Raw genomic sequence first — 17927 nt, 5'->3', positions numbered from 1 at the left:
TAAGAAAATATGTTCAACCTGTTAAACTTTCACAAAACCAAGATATCAACAAAAAAATACAAAATCTTACCTGGTCTTCATATCGTATATGAATATTTTGAATTCGAATCTGGACATTCCTTATAATCTGAGATGTAAGTTTCTCAACAAAACCATCTTGACTTTCTTCTTTGCCTTAATGCAAAATTAACTAGATATATAAGCCTGACGCCATATGCAAATATTTACTAGGTTTGTAACTTTGTATTTTCAGAAATTATGTAGTGTGCAAAAAAATTAACAAATATTTTTTTTTAAATTTGAAGTTATTTACAAAAAATTACAAGTTATAAGATAGCTTTGGTAAATAGTAGATTGTTGTACAAAATGAAATAACACACCGATGGTATTGGTGTAGTAATTTTTTTTAACAATATAGCATAAAATTTGGTATAAAATTAGGTGGTTAAAATTTCTTCAATAATCCCAATTAAGGGGTTTTAAAACAAATCAATACTGCTGTTGTCATTTACCAGAAGCTTGCTTGGATTCCAACTCCATAATTTCCTTCAACTTTTCCTGCTTTGCATCACTTTCAAGTTTAAGTTCAGCTGCTTCATCATATGTGTCATCTAAATAATGCAAAATTAAAAAAATCTTTTGTTAATTTAAACCAACTTGCAACTTTGTACCAACATGAACAAGGTTTGTATGTTAGTATTTAAAATCCTGATGAAATTTGTTACGTAGCAAAAAAAATCAAAACATTTAAAATAAATGGTATGAAGTAATTTTAGGTAAATATAAGAGAACATAAAAATGGAATTAAGAATAAAATATCGAATCCATTTTCATTTTTTCTTATGCATTAGTAAACTACATCAAACTTTACCATCATCTGGAACAAGCAACAAGTATAAACCATCCACAGTTGCCACCACGGGCTCTTTGTACAAATTTTTCCATGGAATTTTCAATGTTAGCTTGCCTGAAAACCAATACAATGATGCCTAAAGAAAATGTCATTTACACATCATAAAGAAATTAATATTTGCCTAAAAAAATGTCATTTATATTGAAATTTCCACAGTACGTAATGTCGACTGTTATAAACCATATTAAACAAGGTTTTAATTGCAATTTTGCAAATATATATACATTATATATCTGGATGAAAGGTAATTAAATCTGTAAATTTAATATATGTATTCATGTATGTATCCTTGTTTTTATTTACATTAAAATAACACAATAAGAAAAAATTACAGACCTAAAAATCCAAATGCAATTTGAAATGGCACGTTGAACTCTTTCTGTCAATGCATATGTTAATATTAGATGTAATAAGTTGCTTTTTATGGGGTATTGAACACATTTTTTGAAAAATATATAACATATGTAATGAAATTGACTATTGTTACTATTGTCAAATTCAGGTTTATATTTGTTTTTTATATATTATATACTTGTTTTTCTTAGATTTTAATTTCTTAGCTATTAATTTTATTGCATTCGTTAGGCCTAATGTATGGACAAACATAGATAAGCTAATGCCTCTTAGTTGTTTACTTGTTTTAGTTAAATTGTATGGAGAACACTAATGTCATGCATGGTGTGCAAAAATAGACCAGGCTTCATAATACACAGGAAGTTAAAGGCATTCATTATGTTAAATAATACTACATAGATTAACACAATGCAATATTATGTATCTCTTCCAAGAACGAGTTAACTAAAAAGAAAAAGAAAATTAACGGTAAAATGATAGTTATAAACGACTTGAATTATAAATTAACAAATGTAAAGCATTGCCACCATAGCTAACATACAGAAAATCCACAATGGTTAAATGTGAATAATCAAATTATGAAGATTTACTAACAAGATAAATGTGCATATATTAACGAATCATACACTTTTAAAATTAATTGACTTAATTATTTATGCTTTCTCTATAAACTTGGGAAATACAATTTGAATGTATACAAATAGTTTCAATATGATCTATGTTATGACCATTACATGTGAACAGATAGTTAACAACAACCATGTTATAACAATAAACAATAAGCTAGGTTGCCATTAAACTGATCTTTGCTCTTTTCGTTCCGGCCATGTTTTTACCTTCCGTCAGTGCAGATAGGCAACGCCAATACCCACAAGAACATTTCATTGGCGCTGACAATACTTGAAAGTCAATTTTAGGTGCATAAATTATTGAGATTTAACCAATTGCATCTTAATAACCCTAATCCAGGTTGTGTCTGAATAAGTTGTTTAATATTCACCCCATAAATAAATTTAATCAACAGGTAGGCCCATAGAATATAGAGAGACGAACATCCATGTGTTTAAGCAGCCATAAACCAACCTCTTGATTCACTAAGAACCACCAGTAGGTAATCCTTTACGCACGCGTTTCACGCATTTTTAAAATAAGTTTTCAAGCCGAGTTATTTTTAAATTAAATAAACCGCAGTTATTAGTGAGACCTAATGAACATTTTAGGCTAGAAATGTTACTGCTCACCAGCTAAATGATTTCCCCCCCTTAGTATTGGTTGAATGTCAATGACTTACACAAAAAATACTTTTACGTAATAATACCATCGATGATAAAATGTTATTTTGGGGGGAAATTGACTCAGGCCATTGCCACAGACTAAAGAAAGATACAAACACAACATGGATAGAAAACAGTGAAGAGGAATAAAAATAAGGGAAAGAAAGAGTAAATATGAGATTAATGCCAACTAATATGCTAAATAATAAAAGTAAAATGAAACATTAAAAACATTAAAAACACTCACTACAGCATTACTCTGTATTCTTAGATTTTCAAGTACCACATCACCTAGAATAAGACAAACATAGGTAAGTAAGTACCATTACTTCCCAAAGGTTATGCATGCATGGGGACACTCACAATGTGCAAATAAAGATATTTATAATAATAACTTTAATTTGCATTTGCGATTACGGCAGTAAGATTTTAAAATATTTTAAACAAAAAGACAGGATATAGTGACATAAACAACAGTTGTTAAAACACGCTCACAGTTAAGAACTATTTACATTTAATTGGAAGAAAATAAGCGTGGTCACTGGTTATGCATGCAAAAGCAAACTTACAATTTTGCGAATAATTATAAAAAAGTTAAGTATAGGAACATGGAAGATTCTTATATTTGCAGTTTCTCCAGATTAAAAAGTTGTTATATATACTCAACGTGAAGGGTATGTAGATTATTATAAATTTCCAGACTACAAAGTATGACAGTTCCTGAAGAGGTATGGCGTGTGCAAGATGGTTAGTTTTTGCGTGCCTGCGTGCTATTATCAAAAATCGGCGTGCAAAGCATGTACATTTTCAAGCCATGTTAGGAAATCAGGCACTGGTAAAGAATCTTCCAAAACATAGCAGAATAGGCTGGTGGGAAGTGTTAGGGGTTGGTGGTTAGAGGTTGGTGGTTGGGGGTTGATGGTTAGTGGGTTAGTAGTAAGGGGTTAGTGGTTAGGAAATAAGGTGGGGGGAGATTCTTCACTAGCACCGGAAATCCTACTTAACATAACACATATTTTTTTCATTGTTTAATTATTTGGCGTGCATTAGACAAATTCTGACATGCATCGCCAAAAGTTTGTAAACGAAATCCCTCGTGCCCCTGCCATACTCTGCAGACTGGATAAATATAAAGTTTAACCACATAAACGCCTACCTCCCCATATGCCAAGTTTAAGCTGAGATGGATCAAGGTTCTCAAAGTATTTTCCAAGATATTTGTTCAGAATGTCAACAACAATGGATTCAAACACCATGTTTGCAGACTTTTAGTCCGATAGTTTCAGTTCTTAGTATATTTTTATGTCATAAAGCTTAGCTCAATGTCTTAAAGAATGACAGACGAGGTAATTTAAAACACGAACAAACCGGAATTATAACACGCAATTTGTGCTCGTTCTCCAAATAAACATGTTAACCTAACATAATTGCAAAAATAATTGCATTTGCGAAACTAAATAAATTCACATTGCTTAAAAGTAAAACTACAGGATCACCGGGAAATTTTAGGTGAATCCCCTATGAGAAAGGCGATCCATCGAAAACTTCCATTTATGGCGATTACTTTCAAGCATAGCGCTCTATCCCCACAGTAGCCTACTATCTTTAAAAAGTTTTACGCTGTAACTTACTTTTACAAAGTAAGCGTTAATTCGCAAATACTTCGAAGTCGCGAACAGCAGTTTTACCGAGAATTTTAGCAGCCTTTATTGAAATTTGCATATTGAACAAAAATGGGTATTGTTCGAACATCAATTGATAAATATTGTATATATTCTACAAATGCATAGAAACTTGTAATAAAAGAAAATTGAGAATATAAATTATTGAATTAAAAGCAAACCTTTAAAAGTTTGGCAATGAAAACATACAAAACTACAATGTGAGGGAAGATGAGACACAAAATTGAAATACAGTGTTCTGCAACTTGTAGTTAACCTACCGACTTTAACCAGCTGTGCTAGTTTCTTTGCCATGTAAACTTTATATATATAACGTTAAACCGATATTTTTTGTTGTTTTTATCTCAAATTAAAGTCGTACTGATCCCTGCCTATTTTCCTCATGTTTACATCTCAGTTTTTTTCACAAAATTAAAACTAGTTTTATGAGACAGAGTTAAACTGTACGAAATATTCAAAGTTGTTTTATGAAGCTATAAAACAAGCTCAATCATTTACATTCGAAAACTACAAAACTTCATCAGCTGATTAAGCGAGCATTCAAAGTTAGCACCCTATTATTTCGCATTTTGTTACCTGTTCAAAATATACTGTTTCTGTTTTTCATATTTTTTGAATATTTAAAAACAGTAATCAGCTTTGACCCGCGTTCTATAAAGTCGCGATAACAGTGTCAAATAATTCTGTAACATTATTTTCCTGATTATCATTAAATGGGGGTCCGTAAAAAAAAAAAATTAAAAAGTCTCGTCTGACTAAGTGTCCCATCTTTCCCACCCTACTATATCATGAAATCTACAATAACAAACCGCTACAAAATGTGTGTGTGTAAAAGGAAACATAGAGTATTTCCTTGGAGCACGAATGACGCTATACATACAAGACTATCTAACGTTTTAAATCGTACCGTTGTAGACCACCGAACACTTTTCAGTATTCGTGTCGATTCTTGCCATGCTGCGACAAAGCTGAATATATCCGCCCATGACTGATGGTGATTTAAATCTCACCTTTAAAAAAACACGAAAGAAAAAACTAACGCAGGTTTATAAGGTATGAATTACAAATGAAAAGACTATCTCTTGTTGACATTTTATCAATTAAAGGGTAACAAACTAAACTTGCACCAACAGAGTTGAAGCCATACAGAAATAAATAAAAAGCGGATTTTAATGTTATCCCTGACACTTTTTGATTTACTGAGTTTAACGTGATTAAAGCAATAGTAATTGGTACAACATCAACACAATAGGAATTCCCCAAACTTGCACACTGGAAGAATTCTTCGTGAGTTAATTGATAAATAATAGTTTAAAGTGATATCAGAAATCCAGATAAAAGGGAGAGTGCGAGACGCCAATCTTTGTATTCGGTTTCTTTTCGACAGGATCATTTCGACCGTAAGCCTATGCTGCACCATGTGAGAGGATTATATAATTTACAATTAATTCTAATCACTTTCTGCATTGGTGTCACTCAAACTGTGAACCCAGTAAACAAACGAGCACTTGTTCGTTCCGGAAATGACGTCTTACATAGAACGTTCACTTGGAATGCAACAGCCACTAACTATTATCACATAACTTTCACTTAATGTTTTGGTGCATAAACGTATAAAGTATAACAGGCCCTAAAAGGCAAATGTATTTGTTGAAAGCATCAACGCGCGTTCCTTTACTTGTGGCGGTTCGGTAAAGCGTCATATTTAGTGTGATCGTGAATGATTCTCATTTAGCCATTTGCGTGAAATAGGAATATACTCTCTATAGTATACAATGTACTGTTTATTTTGCAATATAATTACGTACTTTTAAAATGATAAAGAAGGTTGGGGGAAAATGGGACTGCTTTTCATTCTATTTTCCCGTCCCATTTGGTAGTAAACAAACAACATTCAAAGAATTATAAAATAGCGTCCTCACGACTCCCATATTACCGTTGTTAATTGTTTAAAACACGATCAGGATATATACATAATATGCGCTAAGGTGTCCCGTCTCCCCCTACTGTATATTATCACTAAATGAATTCACATTTAAATTAGAAATATACAGCATGTTGTTATCTGTGAATGATATACAAGCGTATATTGCGGTAGACGGTTAATAATATTAGCTTTGGTGAGTTTGTCTGTTGTTCATATCGTACTAAGTTCAAATCTTAGTTTCACTAATGTTCTTTCGGTCGTATCAATTAACTTTTGCCTATTAGCTTCGTTCTTCCAATCATTAGCCAACTTCATGCTCAGTAGTGAGTTGGTGAGAACTTCTTCGGCTTCAAATACTTTTCCTTCCATCTGAAGTAAGTACCCAAGCCGATTGAGACACATTCCATATAAACTAAAAAACTTTGCATCTGAACCGGATTCCTCTTCGTACATTTCGATGGCCTTTCTGTACATTTTAACTTCTTTCGCGCGGTCTCCAAAATACAGCGTCGCCATGTTGAAGCAACTTGTGCAACGAACCATCACGGTTGAAGGATTTTTCTTATTTTCACCAAGTTTAAAAATGGTTTGATGTATTTCTTCAGCTAGTTTTATTATTATACTTTTATCCGCACCTTTCATTCCAATCAATAGACAATTACATTCCATTAAACCATTGTAGGCATGCCGCAATTCTTCTACTTTTTCATACATTGAAGCAGCAAGTTTTATAATTATAATAGCCTTTCTCACTTGACCACAATCGCTAAACCGCTCAGCCACATCTTTTATTGCATTACCAAGCTCCTCGCATCTTCCCGGATCAGTATCTTCCCGTTTAATCATTGCCAACCCGTCAGAGATGTAATTTCCGCTTTCTCTTGCTCGTCCAACTTGGGTCAAACAAAGTCCAATCTTTAAATGAAGAACACCTCGATCTTTTAAATCTTTGCTGGTATCTTCTAATTCTTTCATAAGCTGAGGCAGAGCTTCGGTGTACTTTTTCCTCTTCCAAAAATCGCCCTTGTCGTCTAAAATTGTAAAGCATAGAAATGCGCGACTACAAAATAACATTATAGTATCGGGGAAGAGGGGACACCTTTAGCAAACAATATTAAAGTATCCTAATTGTGTTTTAGACAATTGCCAACGGTCTATGGAAGTCGTAAGAATACGGTTTTAAAAAAATAAATATTCTTTGTTACTACTAAATGGAACGAGAAACTAGAACAAAAGGGTCCTATCTTCCACCTTATTATGGCATCGTTTGTTTTACCTTCCTTGGTTTGTCCAAGCATATCGCTGAATTGCGAAAAAAGGTCAAACAAGTCTTCGGGTCTTTTCCCACTCTTCGGTGGTGTCTTTGACTTGGAAGAATGAGGTTTTGGTGGTGGAACCTTTTCTCTAGAAGGAGGTGACGTTTTAGATGAAGGTGCTGGTTTGTCTCTGCTGTTATGGGATTGCTTGGTCGGCTTGGGTGGAGCTTTGCTGGTTCGAATTGGATCATCTGAATTGAATGAATGTAACTTATTTTATCCTCGCCTGGCCAGAAAACGACAGTCGTTATCACACGGGTGTTTTGTTTCTAGTGCCAGCTTACGAGTTACTAAGTAAGCAACTTTTTAATTAGTGAAATCGAGAAAAAGATAAATCATGTTATGGTGTAGGGTGGGGTAAGATAGAATAGGTTTTTAATGTCTTCATCGTCCCAGTTGGTAGTAAACGAAGAATCGGTACAGAATATACGATGGAATGTAACTTATTTTATCCTCGCGTAACCGAAAAACAACAGTCGTTATATAGCAGGGGTGTTATGCTTCATATACATCTCGTGCCAACTTACGAGTTCCAAATATGTTACTTGTGGGTGAATAATAATACATGTGTTATCAATTGTTTAAAACATGATTACGAAAAAAATGAATAAGGTATTTAGGCGCTCAAACGGTACTCCACAGTATTGCACATAAAGATATTCCGCAATTGCATGAGTTGATTTCTGTGCTTATAATTTAAAAGTTATGTAAGGAATCGCGTGTACCTTCCACTTTTTCCTGTTTGGTGGTGTTTCGTTCTTTCTTTCTATTTTCATAAATTTTATCATTCCAAGAGGATTGAGAGAACTTGCTGGTAACCGACCTGTTTATAATGCGTTGTTTTACATAACATTATACCAAAATTAATTTCGTTTGAGTGAAACACAGCAATTTTACGTCTAAAGCAAAAACCAGGTTTACTTTATACCAAAATGTAACATTTAAATACAAAAACTATAGAATAAACGTACTTGAGAGTTATTTACCTTTCAATGGTGCATTTGACTGTGATCCGTGTCAATTGTTTGAATACTTTATCCCGATAAACTCTTCGAAATGATCTTAACTGTAATTGCAGCGTTTTTGCTGTTTTTCCTTGAATGACGTCATTACGGAAAGACTCGTCATCAGTGACGTCACAAACAACGTCACCGTTGTCACTCTGAAAGTTTGTTACCTTAATCGAAGGCTTGATGATCAGTAGGGCTTGGCATATGGCAGTAGAAATGCCCCCTTTGCTTAGAACAGATGACAAAAGTGGCTGCGGAACACTATTTAATAGATCGGTACAAACAGCTTGCTTTTCAGCTCTCCATGATATTTGTTCCTTCACGGTAAAGAACTTATTTGCCTTGTTCTCGCAAGTAAACCCAACTTTCAGTTTCATTCTGAAGCTATACGAATCTGAACAAAAATATATTATTTACACTTTTTCTAAATGTACCTGCACGCCTAAATGCCTTTGAAACATAGTCCGAACTAGGACAACGTCGGTAAATATAATGGGAAATCACCGAATGTTTGCCGCGGTGGTGTGCCAAAAGGGGAATCCCGCGGTGACGTCATATAAGAACAAACATAAATCGATTTTACCACTGTTGAACAACGCGTTGGTGTTTTTAGCGTCTGCTGGTTGAGCACTGATCTTATATTGTGTTTATTTCTGTAATCTGCCAACCTACGATTTAAATATAAGTTACTATTACTTTCATTACTGGCTTTGTTTTGTAATATAAAGCAAATTAAATATTAAAAACAATCAGAAGCTATTTCTGCTGCTGTTAGACAATAATTCCTAAACGAGCGAAACTTGTATTCCGAGTTTAAAATGACTGAAAAACTTACTAAACTATTCTGTCTGAGTAACACTGTGAACAGGCAGGCAAACAAGGCAGCACAGACAAACGAAGCGATAACCGGGGGAAGTCCCGTTTATTTTACCACCGTTCTGTACATTGGCGTCAACACAGACTGTATTTATCAGCACAATAGTTAGGTTTGCGCTTTAGAGTTACAGCTTGAGCTTTGAGCTTTGGTTCCGTTTAGTTTCTACGTCAATGTTTTAAATGGAATTGGACAGTTCTACACAGTGATTATTTGGAGTTTTTGATACTGTTTTAAAGTTAATGTGAAGCGAAGGTAATGAAAACTGAGCTTTGTCTGTAAGGCAGCACTAACAATGGTACTTTAGTAGTCTGTTTACGAGCCACTATCGCTGTAGAAGACTTGATATACGCAGCAATGTGTATGTAACTTATCCATATTATGAATATAAAGGCTACGTTGTTATTGGTAACTTCATGATATTGATGTGTTTATGTCTCAGGTTCTTACAATATTATAATACATGAATGTGACAAACGAAAATGAAACTCAAGGTTACTGTTGAATGTGATAACAAAGGCAGCAAGTTCTTCGAAATCAAACGAAATGTAACATGGCGCTCGGAAAAAGTGGAAATATCGACCTCACTTTTAAAAAGCGTCCCCCCAACCCTGCTTTTTACCTTCCTTAAAAAGGCAGCTATTTCTGCAGCAGTTTGCAACGCCCTTATCAAAAACTATCCCAAAATTGAAACCTCGAATTTTCGCGACAACGCGGGAGTTTTGGTATGTGACGTCACAAACGACGAGGCATTTCATAATGACGTAATTAGTGGTGGTGTTGACAGCGGTCTCCAGGCCGAACTTCAAAGATTAGTAAAAGGGCTCGAAGGTGAATTGATAAATCCCGATAGCATCAACATCAAGTGTACAGCAGAAGGGTAAGAAATGTTTTTATGTAGGTAGATATTTCAACTATTGTTATACAGTAGGGTGGGGGGAGATAGGACACCTTTTAACTGTATTTCTCGTCCCGTTTATTAAACAAAGAACATACAAATAGTTATAAAACTATATCCCCACGACTCCCATAAACCGTTGTTAATTGTTTAAAACACGATCAGGATACTTGGATATTATCAAAGTTAGTATAGACCAAGTTAGGAAACGGATTGTAAAACAAAGAGTCTTGTTATCCATTGTCGCGCGTCTATGACGTCATAGACGCCACCATTACGGAGCCCACGGCATAGCATTTTATCATTGCTGGGTGCTGTTTTTCGTTTAAATATTGCGATTTTTTAAAAACCAAGCACTTCTGCGCATAAAAATGGCTTTCTACTAATGTTATATCTTATCACAATAATAAACCTCACAAAAATAATAAACTTTTATTGAACACTCAATCGATTAAAGAGTAAAAAAAACAGAAAATATCAAGTTTACTAACCAAAAACATAAAAGGACATGTTTAAAATATAAAAATACAAACAAAAACGCATAACATTACCATAAACTGGTGTATCTAGCTGCAGTTTTGCATGTAAATTGCCGTGATTTTACTTTTTGGCTCACAAACTTAACACGTATACCCGGCAACGAAACTTAAGGTATCTTTGTAAAATTTGCCTAATATCGAAGTGACATTGAGGAAAACAATACTGAGTTACTATTTTTGGTCCTCTGCTTGAATTAGTAAGCTACCTTTTCTGCGTTACGGGTCTTTATGAAATCGGAAAACGCGAACACCTTATCTGCTAGTACTTAAGCAGTTTGAAGCTGCATGTCCACTCATGTTGGATTATAAATGTAGTATATAATGGTTCTGTAGATTCCTAGGTATGATCATATACTATTATGTAAACTAAGCTGATTGCTGCTAGTATTAATCGCCAACGTAAAGTACCCTGTTAAACCACACTGTACGCCGAAAACCAGTCAAAATATTAATTTACTTTACATTAATTCCTAGATTTAATATCATATAACAAGATTTATATTAGAAATTATATTTTAAATGTTAAAACAACCGCTATACGTATTTTCTAGCTTTGTATCGCTTACAAGAACCAAATAAACACACGCCGACCATGCATTTGTATAGGCGATTCACGCTCTGTGGGCTCCGTAATGGCGGACACGAGCGCCGTTTCCTAACTTGGTCTATACTAACTTTGGATATTATGTGCTTAAGGTATCTCCCCTTCCCCCACCCAACTATAGTTTTGTTTCTAGATTCTCATTAGATAGCTACAATGAAATCAGAAAACGAAACAAGAACAACAACCCAAACAGTACTTACGCCAGCAAAAAAACAGGTAATCAAAAAAAAATGGTTTATACAAAACTATATTCTTTACTGATTTCAATTTTTATAGCAACAGAAACTTCTAAACTTGACACACCACCAGTTTCTAAACATGATGAACCACCATCAGCCACCAGTGTAAAACATGCAACTGAAAACACAGAGAAAGATGAGACAAGGGTTGACGCACCGACCGAATCTGAAAGGGTTCACTTCTTTGACTTATTCGAAAACTTTGAAGATTTTATGAAAGGAATTGATGACGGTAAGTATATGTTAGGGTGGGGGAAGACGGGACTTTTTCTGCTCATTGTGCCCCATTTGATGGTAGACAAAAGCAAACGTTATACAGCTTTATTTGGGTATTCTATAATTAAAATTAACAATGATTTTTAACTGTCTCGTCTTACCGTGTTTGTTTTCTAACTGGTAAAATTACAACTATGGTGTGCGAATCGTTAAATATAACTCCTTATATTTTATAACCAATTTTTTTGAATTGTTGTCAATTAATGAAGATATGATAGTTTAGTATACTAATTCGTGGCATCACACCAAAACCGCCATATATTTTGATTTTTAAAAATACTGGGCAATATGTGCTGGTGTCCTGTCTTCCCCCACTATACTATATCGTAGTACTAAATCGTGCTATCTCCCCAAAAGTTTGGAATGTTGGGCAATATTGTCCCCCACTCTATTATTCATATTTTAAGGTTTTGTAATATGCAGACGACAAAGAATTGTGTTGGAACAATAAACAATACAAGGAAGCTCTTCCAGTTCTTCTTAAGGATATGGACAGGGTCGACATGGATGAAAAAGATCGCGGAGTTCTTCAGCTTAAAATCGGCCTTTGCTTGATGCAAGTGAGTCGTGTAAGAGAAAGTGCAAGTTACATTTCCGATGGAATCGAAAGCCTTAAGCGAGGAGAGCCAAGTTCCAGTCGATGCGAGCAACTGGGAGATTCTGTGCGTGAGATTGCTAAGAGGTATCGAGAGTGCGGACAAATGAAAAAAGCAATGCATATTTTGAAGTGCGCTGCATGGCTGTACCAACGAGTGAACGACACAACTACAGTTTATGCCAGCCTTATGAAGTGTTTGGTTGATTTAAGACGTCTCGGTGTAAAAAACAGTCCAAGTATTTTAAAATCTATGCATGATGTATATGATGCAATTTTCCGCATTCAAGAAACAAGAATGCATAGCCAAGCAACCATGATATCTCAATGCATGGCTTGCTTTTATTTGGGGTGCGCACTTACCGACGTGGACAAAGAGAACGAGGCATTAGGGAAGTTTAAACTTTCTGTCGACTTGTTTGAAGAAAAACTCGGTGTACATGCAAAGTTACAGAACTTGTACGGAGTTTGCCTACAAAATCTTGGCACTTGCTTGGTAAGTGAAGGGAGACTGTATGAAGCAGAGGAGACGTATGTTAAAGCTCTGGAAAGCGAAAACATGGCGACAGACTGGGATAGCCCGAGCGAAAAGCAAAGGTCGATAACAATGACGGAACGAAGCTTGACGTCACTTCGATTGAGAATAGCAAAAAGATCGGCTTCATAAACTTTTTAAGACGAAGCGTTTATTATTCTATGACAAATAAATTGTATTCCTTTTTTGGCTTTACATTGATTGCATATAAAATATATCTTCCAGAAGTGGTTTAGTAGGTTGGGGATAGGTGAGACATCGTTTTGAACAATAAACAAAGGTCTATGAAAGTCGTAAGGATACGGTTTTATAATCCTTTAAATATTCTTTGTTTACTATCAAATAGAAAAATAGAATTAAAAACTGTACTTCCCCACCCTACTATATATATATGTTTAACTTCTGCAATACACCAAAAAATAATCGTTCGGTATAATACTTTTAATTGATTGTACTTGTGTGCGCTACATGCTGTACATCTTGTGTTTGTATTAATTCAGAATGATGAATTATTCAATTTAAGTTTCATCATGTAACACGGAAACCCGAATAAATATTGCGTCATCTCTGATATAGTCACGTGTGTTAAGGGTGTCCAGTGGCATGAACGTCTGAGAACCAAAGCTTGGGTTCGATTCGGAAGTTGGTCGACCAAGAAAAGGTTTGTTTTCCTGTCAATGTAAAATAACTGGGTGCAAATAGACTAGAGTGGGAAAAGACGGAACAGCTTTAGCACATATTATCCGAAAATCCTGATCGTTTTTATAAAGAATTAACAACGGTCTACGGGAGTCGCGAGGATACGGTTTTATAATTCTTTTAATGTTCTTTGTTTACTACCAAATGGGACGGGAAAATAGAATGTAAAGGTGTCCTATCTTCCCCCACCCTGCTAAGATCGTTCTTTAAAAAATTAACAATGGTTTATAGAAGTCGCAAGGATACAGTTTTATATCTTTTTTTTCTTCTTTGTTTACTACGAAATGGGACAAGAAAATACAATGAAAAGTTGAAAACCTGTTCTATTTTCCCCCACCTTAATATTTATTATGATAATAACTAGTATTTAATCGGGAAAGTTAAAAAGCTGCCAAATATGTTTAGTAGGCTGAGACATCAAAACTTTACCTTGCACGGGTTTGGCCTTAAACTGTACGTGTGGTTAATTCTCGCTCTTGGGTCTTGACTCTGGTCAATTAGGCTGATCTCAATCGGAAGCCGGTAGGGCCAGGATAGCAATGCATCATATTCTCCCTTGCAGAGTCGTACATATATAGATAGGTGTGTCCCCTTTGCTGAAAATTGTACGCATAAGCTATATTAAACCAAAATCCACAAAAGGTTACCTTTTCCATCTCCGTTTGGCAAAAGCAGCACGGCCAGTTTATATTGGAAACGTGCTGAGTAAAATAGTGGACTCTGCAGAACAGTTCGTTTACCTGCCTCTGCTTCTATTTTCTTGCTGCTCCATTCGCTTATCTTCCAAAGAAGTTGAGAATCGAATTCTCTGCCAACTTTTGTAATCTGAACAAAGTAACCAATATTTGATTAACGGCCGCTACCTGTATATACGTGAGGTAAGATGGGACACCTTTAGCACATGATATCCAAATGTCCTGACCGTGTTTAAACAATTAAAAACGGTCCATAGGAGTCATGGGGATACGGTTTTATAATTTTTAGAATGTTTCTGTTTACTTCTAAATGTGACGAGAAAGTAGAATGAATAGGTGTCCCACCTTTCCCCACCATAAACTATATATACATATTTGAAAATATCCCATTGCGTACCATCTTTCCGTGATCATGAAGTATCTGTTTGTGCTCAAACAGCTGTTTGTTCTGTAAACCGAGCAATTCTGCCTGTTTGCGAAAGCCATCGCACAATAAAGAAACGTGTTTACGAAAGCATTCGTCGACGTGTGTCGCCATCTTTTCACGCGAACACTGGAACAAGAGAAAGTTATTCGCTTGTGCGGTAAAGGAATACAAATAAATGTCTTACCGTAAACGTACACCCAACTGTCTCATATGGGCAAACCTTGTCGGCCAGCTGACAATCAAGTTCCAAATGGGCATTCAGTTCTTCGCGAGGTATTTCCTGTATAGACAAATAATGTAAAGGTAATTGTATACAGTAGAGTGGGAGAAGATAGGCCCCCTTTAAATTCTATTTTCCCGTTCTATTTAGCAGTAACACAGAATATTCAAAGAAATAAAAAACGCGTCCTCACGACTTTCATTGCTAGCCGTTGTTGTTATATTGGTTAAAACACGGTCAGGGTATTTGAATCTAATGTGCTATAAATGTCCCGTCTTCGCTTACCCTACTATAAACTGCTTACATAATAGTATTTTTATCGGTTTTAAGAGAAGGATGATGCCGTTGTTCATTTTTTACCCGACTAGAAAAGTATATCAGTATAAGCTAAAATTTATATGCAACTATACTATACCTTCGTTCCACATTTTTTCGGGCAGGTGACTGGAAATCTTATACAAGACTTTAAATGCTCAATTTCATTTTCTGCTTTCAGGTGGAGAGCGCAGAATTCACAAACAACCAGCCTTTTAGAACATTCAATTTGTAAGTGATTATCCATTAGATGTTTTGAGCACCGGAAACCACAATCGTTGGAACAGACTTCCTCGGTGTACAAACACTCGTCGTAGTGGCTCTATTCAAATAAATATACTTTATACTGTCGCATAAATTATTCATATTAATTTCAAACCTTAAAGTCAAAAAACATTCCCTCCCAGTGGCAACCACAGTGTTTAAAAGGACACACCATATTTAAGTTGTTGAGCTCGATTTGTAGTTTTTCGTCAATCGTAACCTGTATTGTAGAATTCCAATTAGACAAATTCAATATAGTACGGTTGGAGAAGATGGGACACCTTTTCATTCTATTTTCTCATCCATTTGGTGGTAAACAAAGAACATTCAAAGAATTATAAAAACCGTTTTCTCACGACTCCCGTATAAGCCGTTGATAATTGTTTATTACACGATCGGGATATTTAAATATTATGTAATGAATGTGTCCCGTCTTCCCCAACTCTACTACATATTTAGATTATCATTTTAATAAATCATCCAGCAGATAAGTCACATTTTATGCCTGGGGTAGTACATTCTTAAGCGCATAAGGGTTAAGGTCCATATATATGTTCATTTGGTTGCTGCCGTGTCCACAACTTTTAAAAGAGTTTTATTTTTAGTAGGGTGGGGGAAGAAAGGACACTTTTAGCACATAATGTCCAGATAACAATTAACAACGGTTAATGGGAGTCATGAGGATATAGTTTTATAACTACTTGAATGTTCTTTTTTTACTACCAAATGGGGCGAGAAAGAAGAGTTAAAAAGTGTCCCATCTTCCTCCACCTACTTTATAGTAGGGTGGGGAAGATGGGTCGCCTCATCATTCTATTTACTAGTCATATTTGGTAGCAAACAAAGACAATTCAAATAAATATAATTCCGTATCCTTACGACTCCCATAGACCGTTGTTAATTGTATAAAACACGATCAGGATATTTAGAGGTGCGCTGAATGTGTCCCATCTTCTCCCACCCTACTATATATTAGTTATAACTGGTTTTACATAACCATGTGTTACCTCATTTCTGTCAATAACTTTTCCATCTAAGGGGCAGGATCGCGATATCTTCCAGAGACGTGACACACACTGGCTGCAGGCATGATGTTCGCAATTTGATAACGCTACCGGGAACTCTAGCGTGTACTTGCACTCCACGCAAAGAAATCTAAACAACGATAACAGGTTTATAATTTCATGACCGAAGTTAAAGGTGATCAATAATATATTGCTGAGATGAAAACACACAGCATACCGTATTGAAAAAAGAGCAGCATGCATACTAAAAATATGCCTATGTATGTGGTTCCTAGAGTACATAAGTAACGTATATAGTAGAGTGGTGGAAGATGGGACATTCTAATTTCTTGTCCCATTTAGTAGTAAACAAAGAACAATCAAAGAATTCTACAACCGTATCCTCGCGACTCGCATAAACAGTTGTTAATCGTTTAAAACACGATCATGATATTTTGCTTGATATTGTGTGCTAAATGTGTCCCGTCCTCCCCCGCTCCAGGGTTGGGGAAAATGGGACATCTTTTAACTCTATTTTCTTCTCCCATTTAGCAGTAAAAAAATGCATTTAAAAAAATATAAAACCATATTCTCACAACTTCCCTGAACCGTTGGTAATTGTTTAAAACACGATTAGTGTGTTTGGATATTATGTTCTAAAGGTGATCCCATCTTCTTCCACCCTACCATATTAATGCTATACATTATATACTTACTTAGGGTTAAGTTCCTTAACAAATGCGCTTGGTTTAATGATTTCCCTCCAGGATGCAACTGTTTTAACATCACTGCTATTCGAATCGCTGCTTGCTGGTCTTTCGAAACGACTTGTAGAAATCGGCCGAACTACATTGGAAGTTTCACGTTTCTTCAGCTTCATGTTCTTCATCACGAACAACTTACTGTCTGAGTCTGGATAGTTCGTTTTCAGAATTGCTGATTATATACCAGGCGAACAATTGCTTTTCGAACATTTTAAATTCAGGTTTTGTGGTTAATACTACGTATTTTGCGCTATGGCTCGTGAATAATTTATTATATGTGAAGGTTCCGCTTTGATAACGTTTGGCATAAAATAAGAAGGTTGAAAAACTTCGTTTGGTTTCAATTTGGGAATAAAATAAAACTAAATTTTCCTTGCATTAATATATAAAGTCAATAATCAAGTAGTAAGTCGATTTTGAATATAATTTAAAAAAATAAAGAACATATTGCTACTAATATGAACGACGATCAGAAATCAGAATGTATAGGATTTAGGTGCTTT

The 17927-nt window shown here is 35.2% G+C and overlaps 4 protein-coding genes across 6 annotated transcripts in view; 1 reads left to right on the top strand and 3 right to left on the bottom strand.

Annotated features, from left to right (window-relative positions):
* The window catches only part of LOC149741686 (intermembrane lipid transfer protein VPS13A-like), a 54200-nt gene extending 50181 nt beyond the window's left edge, over nucleotides 1-4019 (bottom strand). The window contains exons 1-6 of one of the 2 annotated variants that reach the window (XM_089891347.1): nucleotides 3698-4019; nucleotides 2789-2832; nucleotides 1250-1292; nucleotides 872-967; nucleotides 513-611; nucleotides 71-174 (exon numbers count right to left, since the gene is read on the bottom strand). In XM_089891347.1, coding sequence (XP_089747473.1) covers nucleotides 71-174; nucleotides 513-611; nucleotides 872-967; nucleotides 1250-1292; nucleotides 2789-2832; nucleotides 3698-3797 — 486 coding nt within the window. In that variant the 5' untranslated portion in view covers nucleotides 3798-4019. The remainder of the gene's footprint in view (nucleotides 1-70; nucleotides 175-512; nucleotides 612-871; nucleotides 968-1249; nucleotides 1293-2788; nucleotides 2833-3697) is intronic. The other variant, XM_089891338.1, reaches the window with a different exon arrangement.
* Nucleotides 4020-5989: 1970 nt separating this feature from the next.
* On the bottom strand, nucleotides 5990-8943 carry LOC149741685 (uncharacterized). Its single transcript, XM_089891375.1, has 4 exons — nucleotides 8453-8943; nucleotides 8192-8289; nucleotides 7427-7657; nucleotides 5990-7181 (listed from the first exon to the last, which is right to left on the bottom strand). Exons 1-4 carry the CDS (start codon nucleotides 8851-8853, stop codon nucleotides 6361-6363), a joined length of 1551 nt encoding a protein of 516 aa, XP_089747501.1. The 5' UTR covers nucleotides 8854-8943; the 3' UTR covers nucleotides 5990-6360.
* Nucleotides 8944-9765: 822 nt separating this feature from the next.
* On the top strand, nucleotides 9766-13607 carry LOC149741684 (uncharacterized). The gene is made up of 4 exons (XM_089886295.1): nucleotides 9766-10230; nucleotides 11525-11607; nucleotides 11668-11862; nucleotides 12330-13607. The coding sequence occupies exons 1-4, from the start codon at nucleotides 9833-9835 to the stop codon at nucleotides 13166-13168; spliced, it is 1515 nt and encodes a 504-aa protein (XP_089742421.1). The 5' UTR covers nucleotides 9766-9832; the 3' UTR covers nucleotides 13169-13607.
* On the bottom strand, nucleotides 13505-17696 carry LOC149741683 (TNF receptor-associated factor 4-like). Of its 2 annotated transcripts, none has more exons than XM_089886413.1 (9): nucleotides 17377-17696; nucleotides 16664-16811; nucleotides 15772-15876; nucleotides 15493-15714; nucleotides 15042-15137; nucleotides 14828-14983; nucleotides 14383-14560; nucleotides 14165-14331; nucleotides 13505-13707 (listed from the first exon to the last, which is right to left on the bottom strand). In XM_089886413.1, exons 1-9 carry the CDS (start codon nucleotides 17547-17549, stop codon nucleotides 13555-13557), a joined length of 1398 nt encoding a protein of 465 aa, XP_089742539.1. In that variant the 5' UTR covers nucleotides 17550-17696; the 3' UTR covers nucleotides 13505-13554. The 2 variants fall into 2 exon arrangements, with proteins under 2 accessions (XP_089742539.1, XP_089742620.1); XM_089886494.1 differs by having other exon boundaries at nucleotides 14476-14560.
* Nucleotides 17697-17927: the final 231 nt, after the last annotated feature.

Source organism: Ciona robusta, chromosome 1 (genome assembly GCF_009617815.1).
Source record: "Ciona robusta chromosome 1, ASM961781v2".
Taxonomy (NCBI): Eukaryota; Metazoa; Chordata; class Ascidiacea; order Phlebobranchia; family Cionidae; genus Ciona; species Ciona robusta.
The sequence above is the reverse complement of the archived record's forward strand: the minus strand, read 5'-3'. Positions and strand labels throughout refer to the sequence as shown.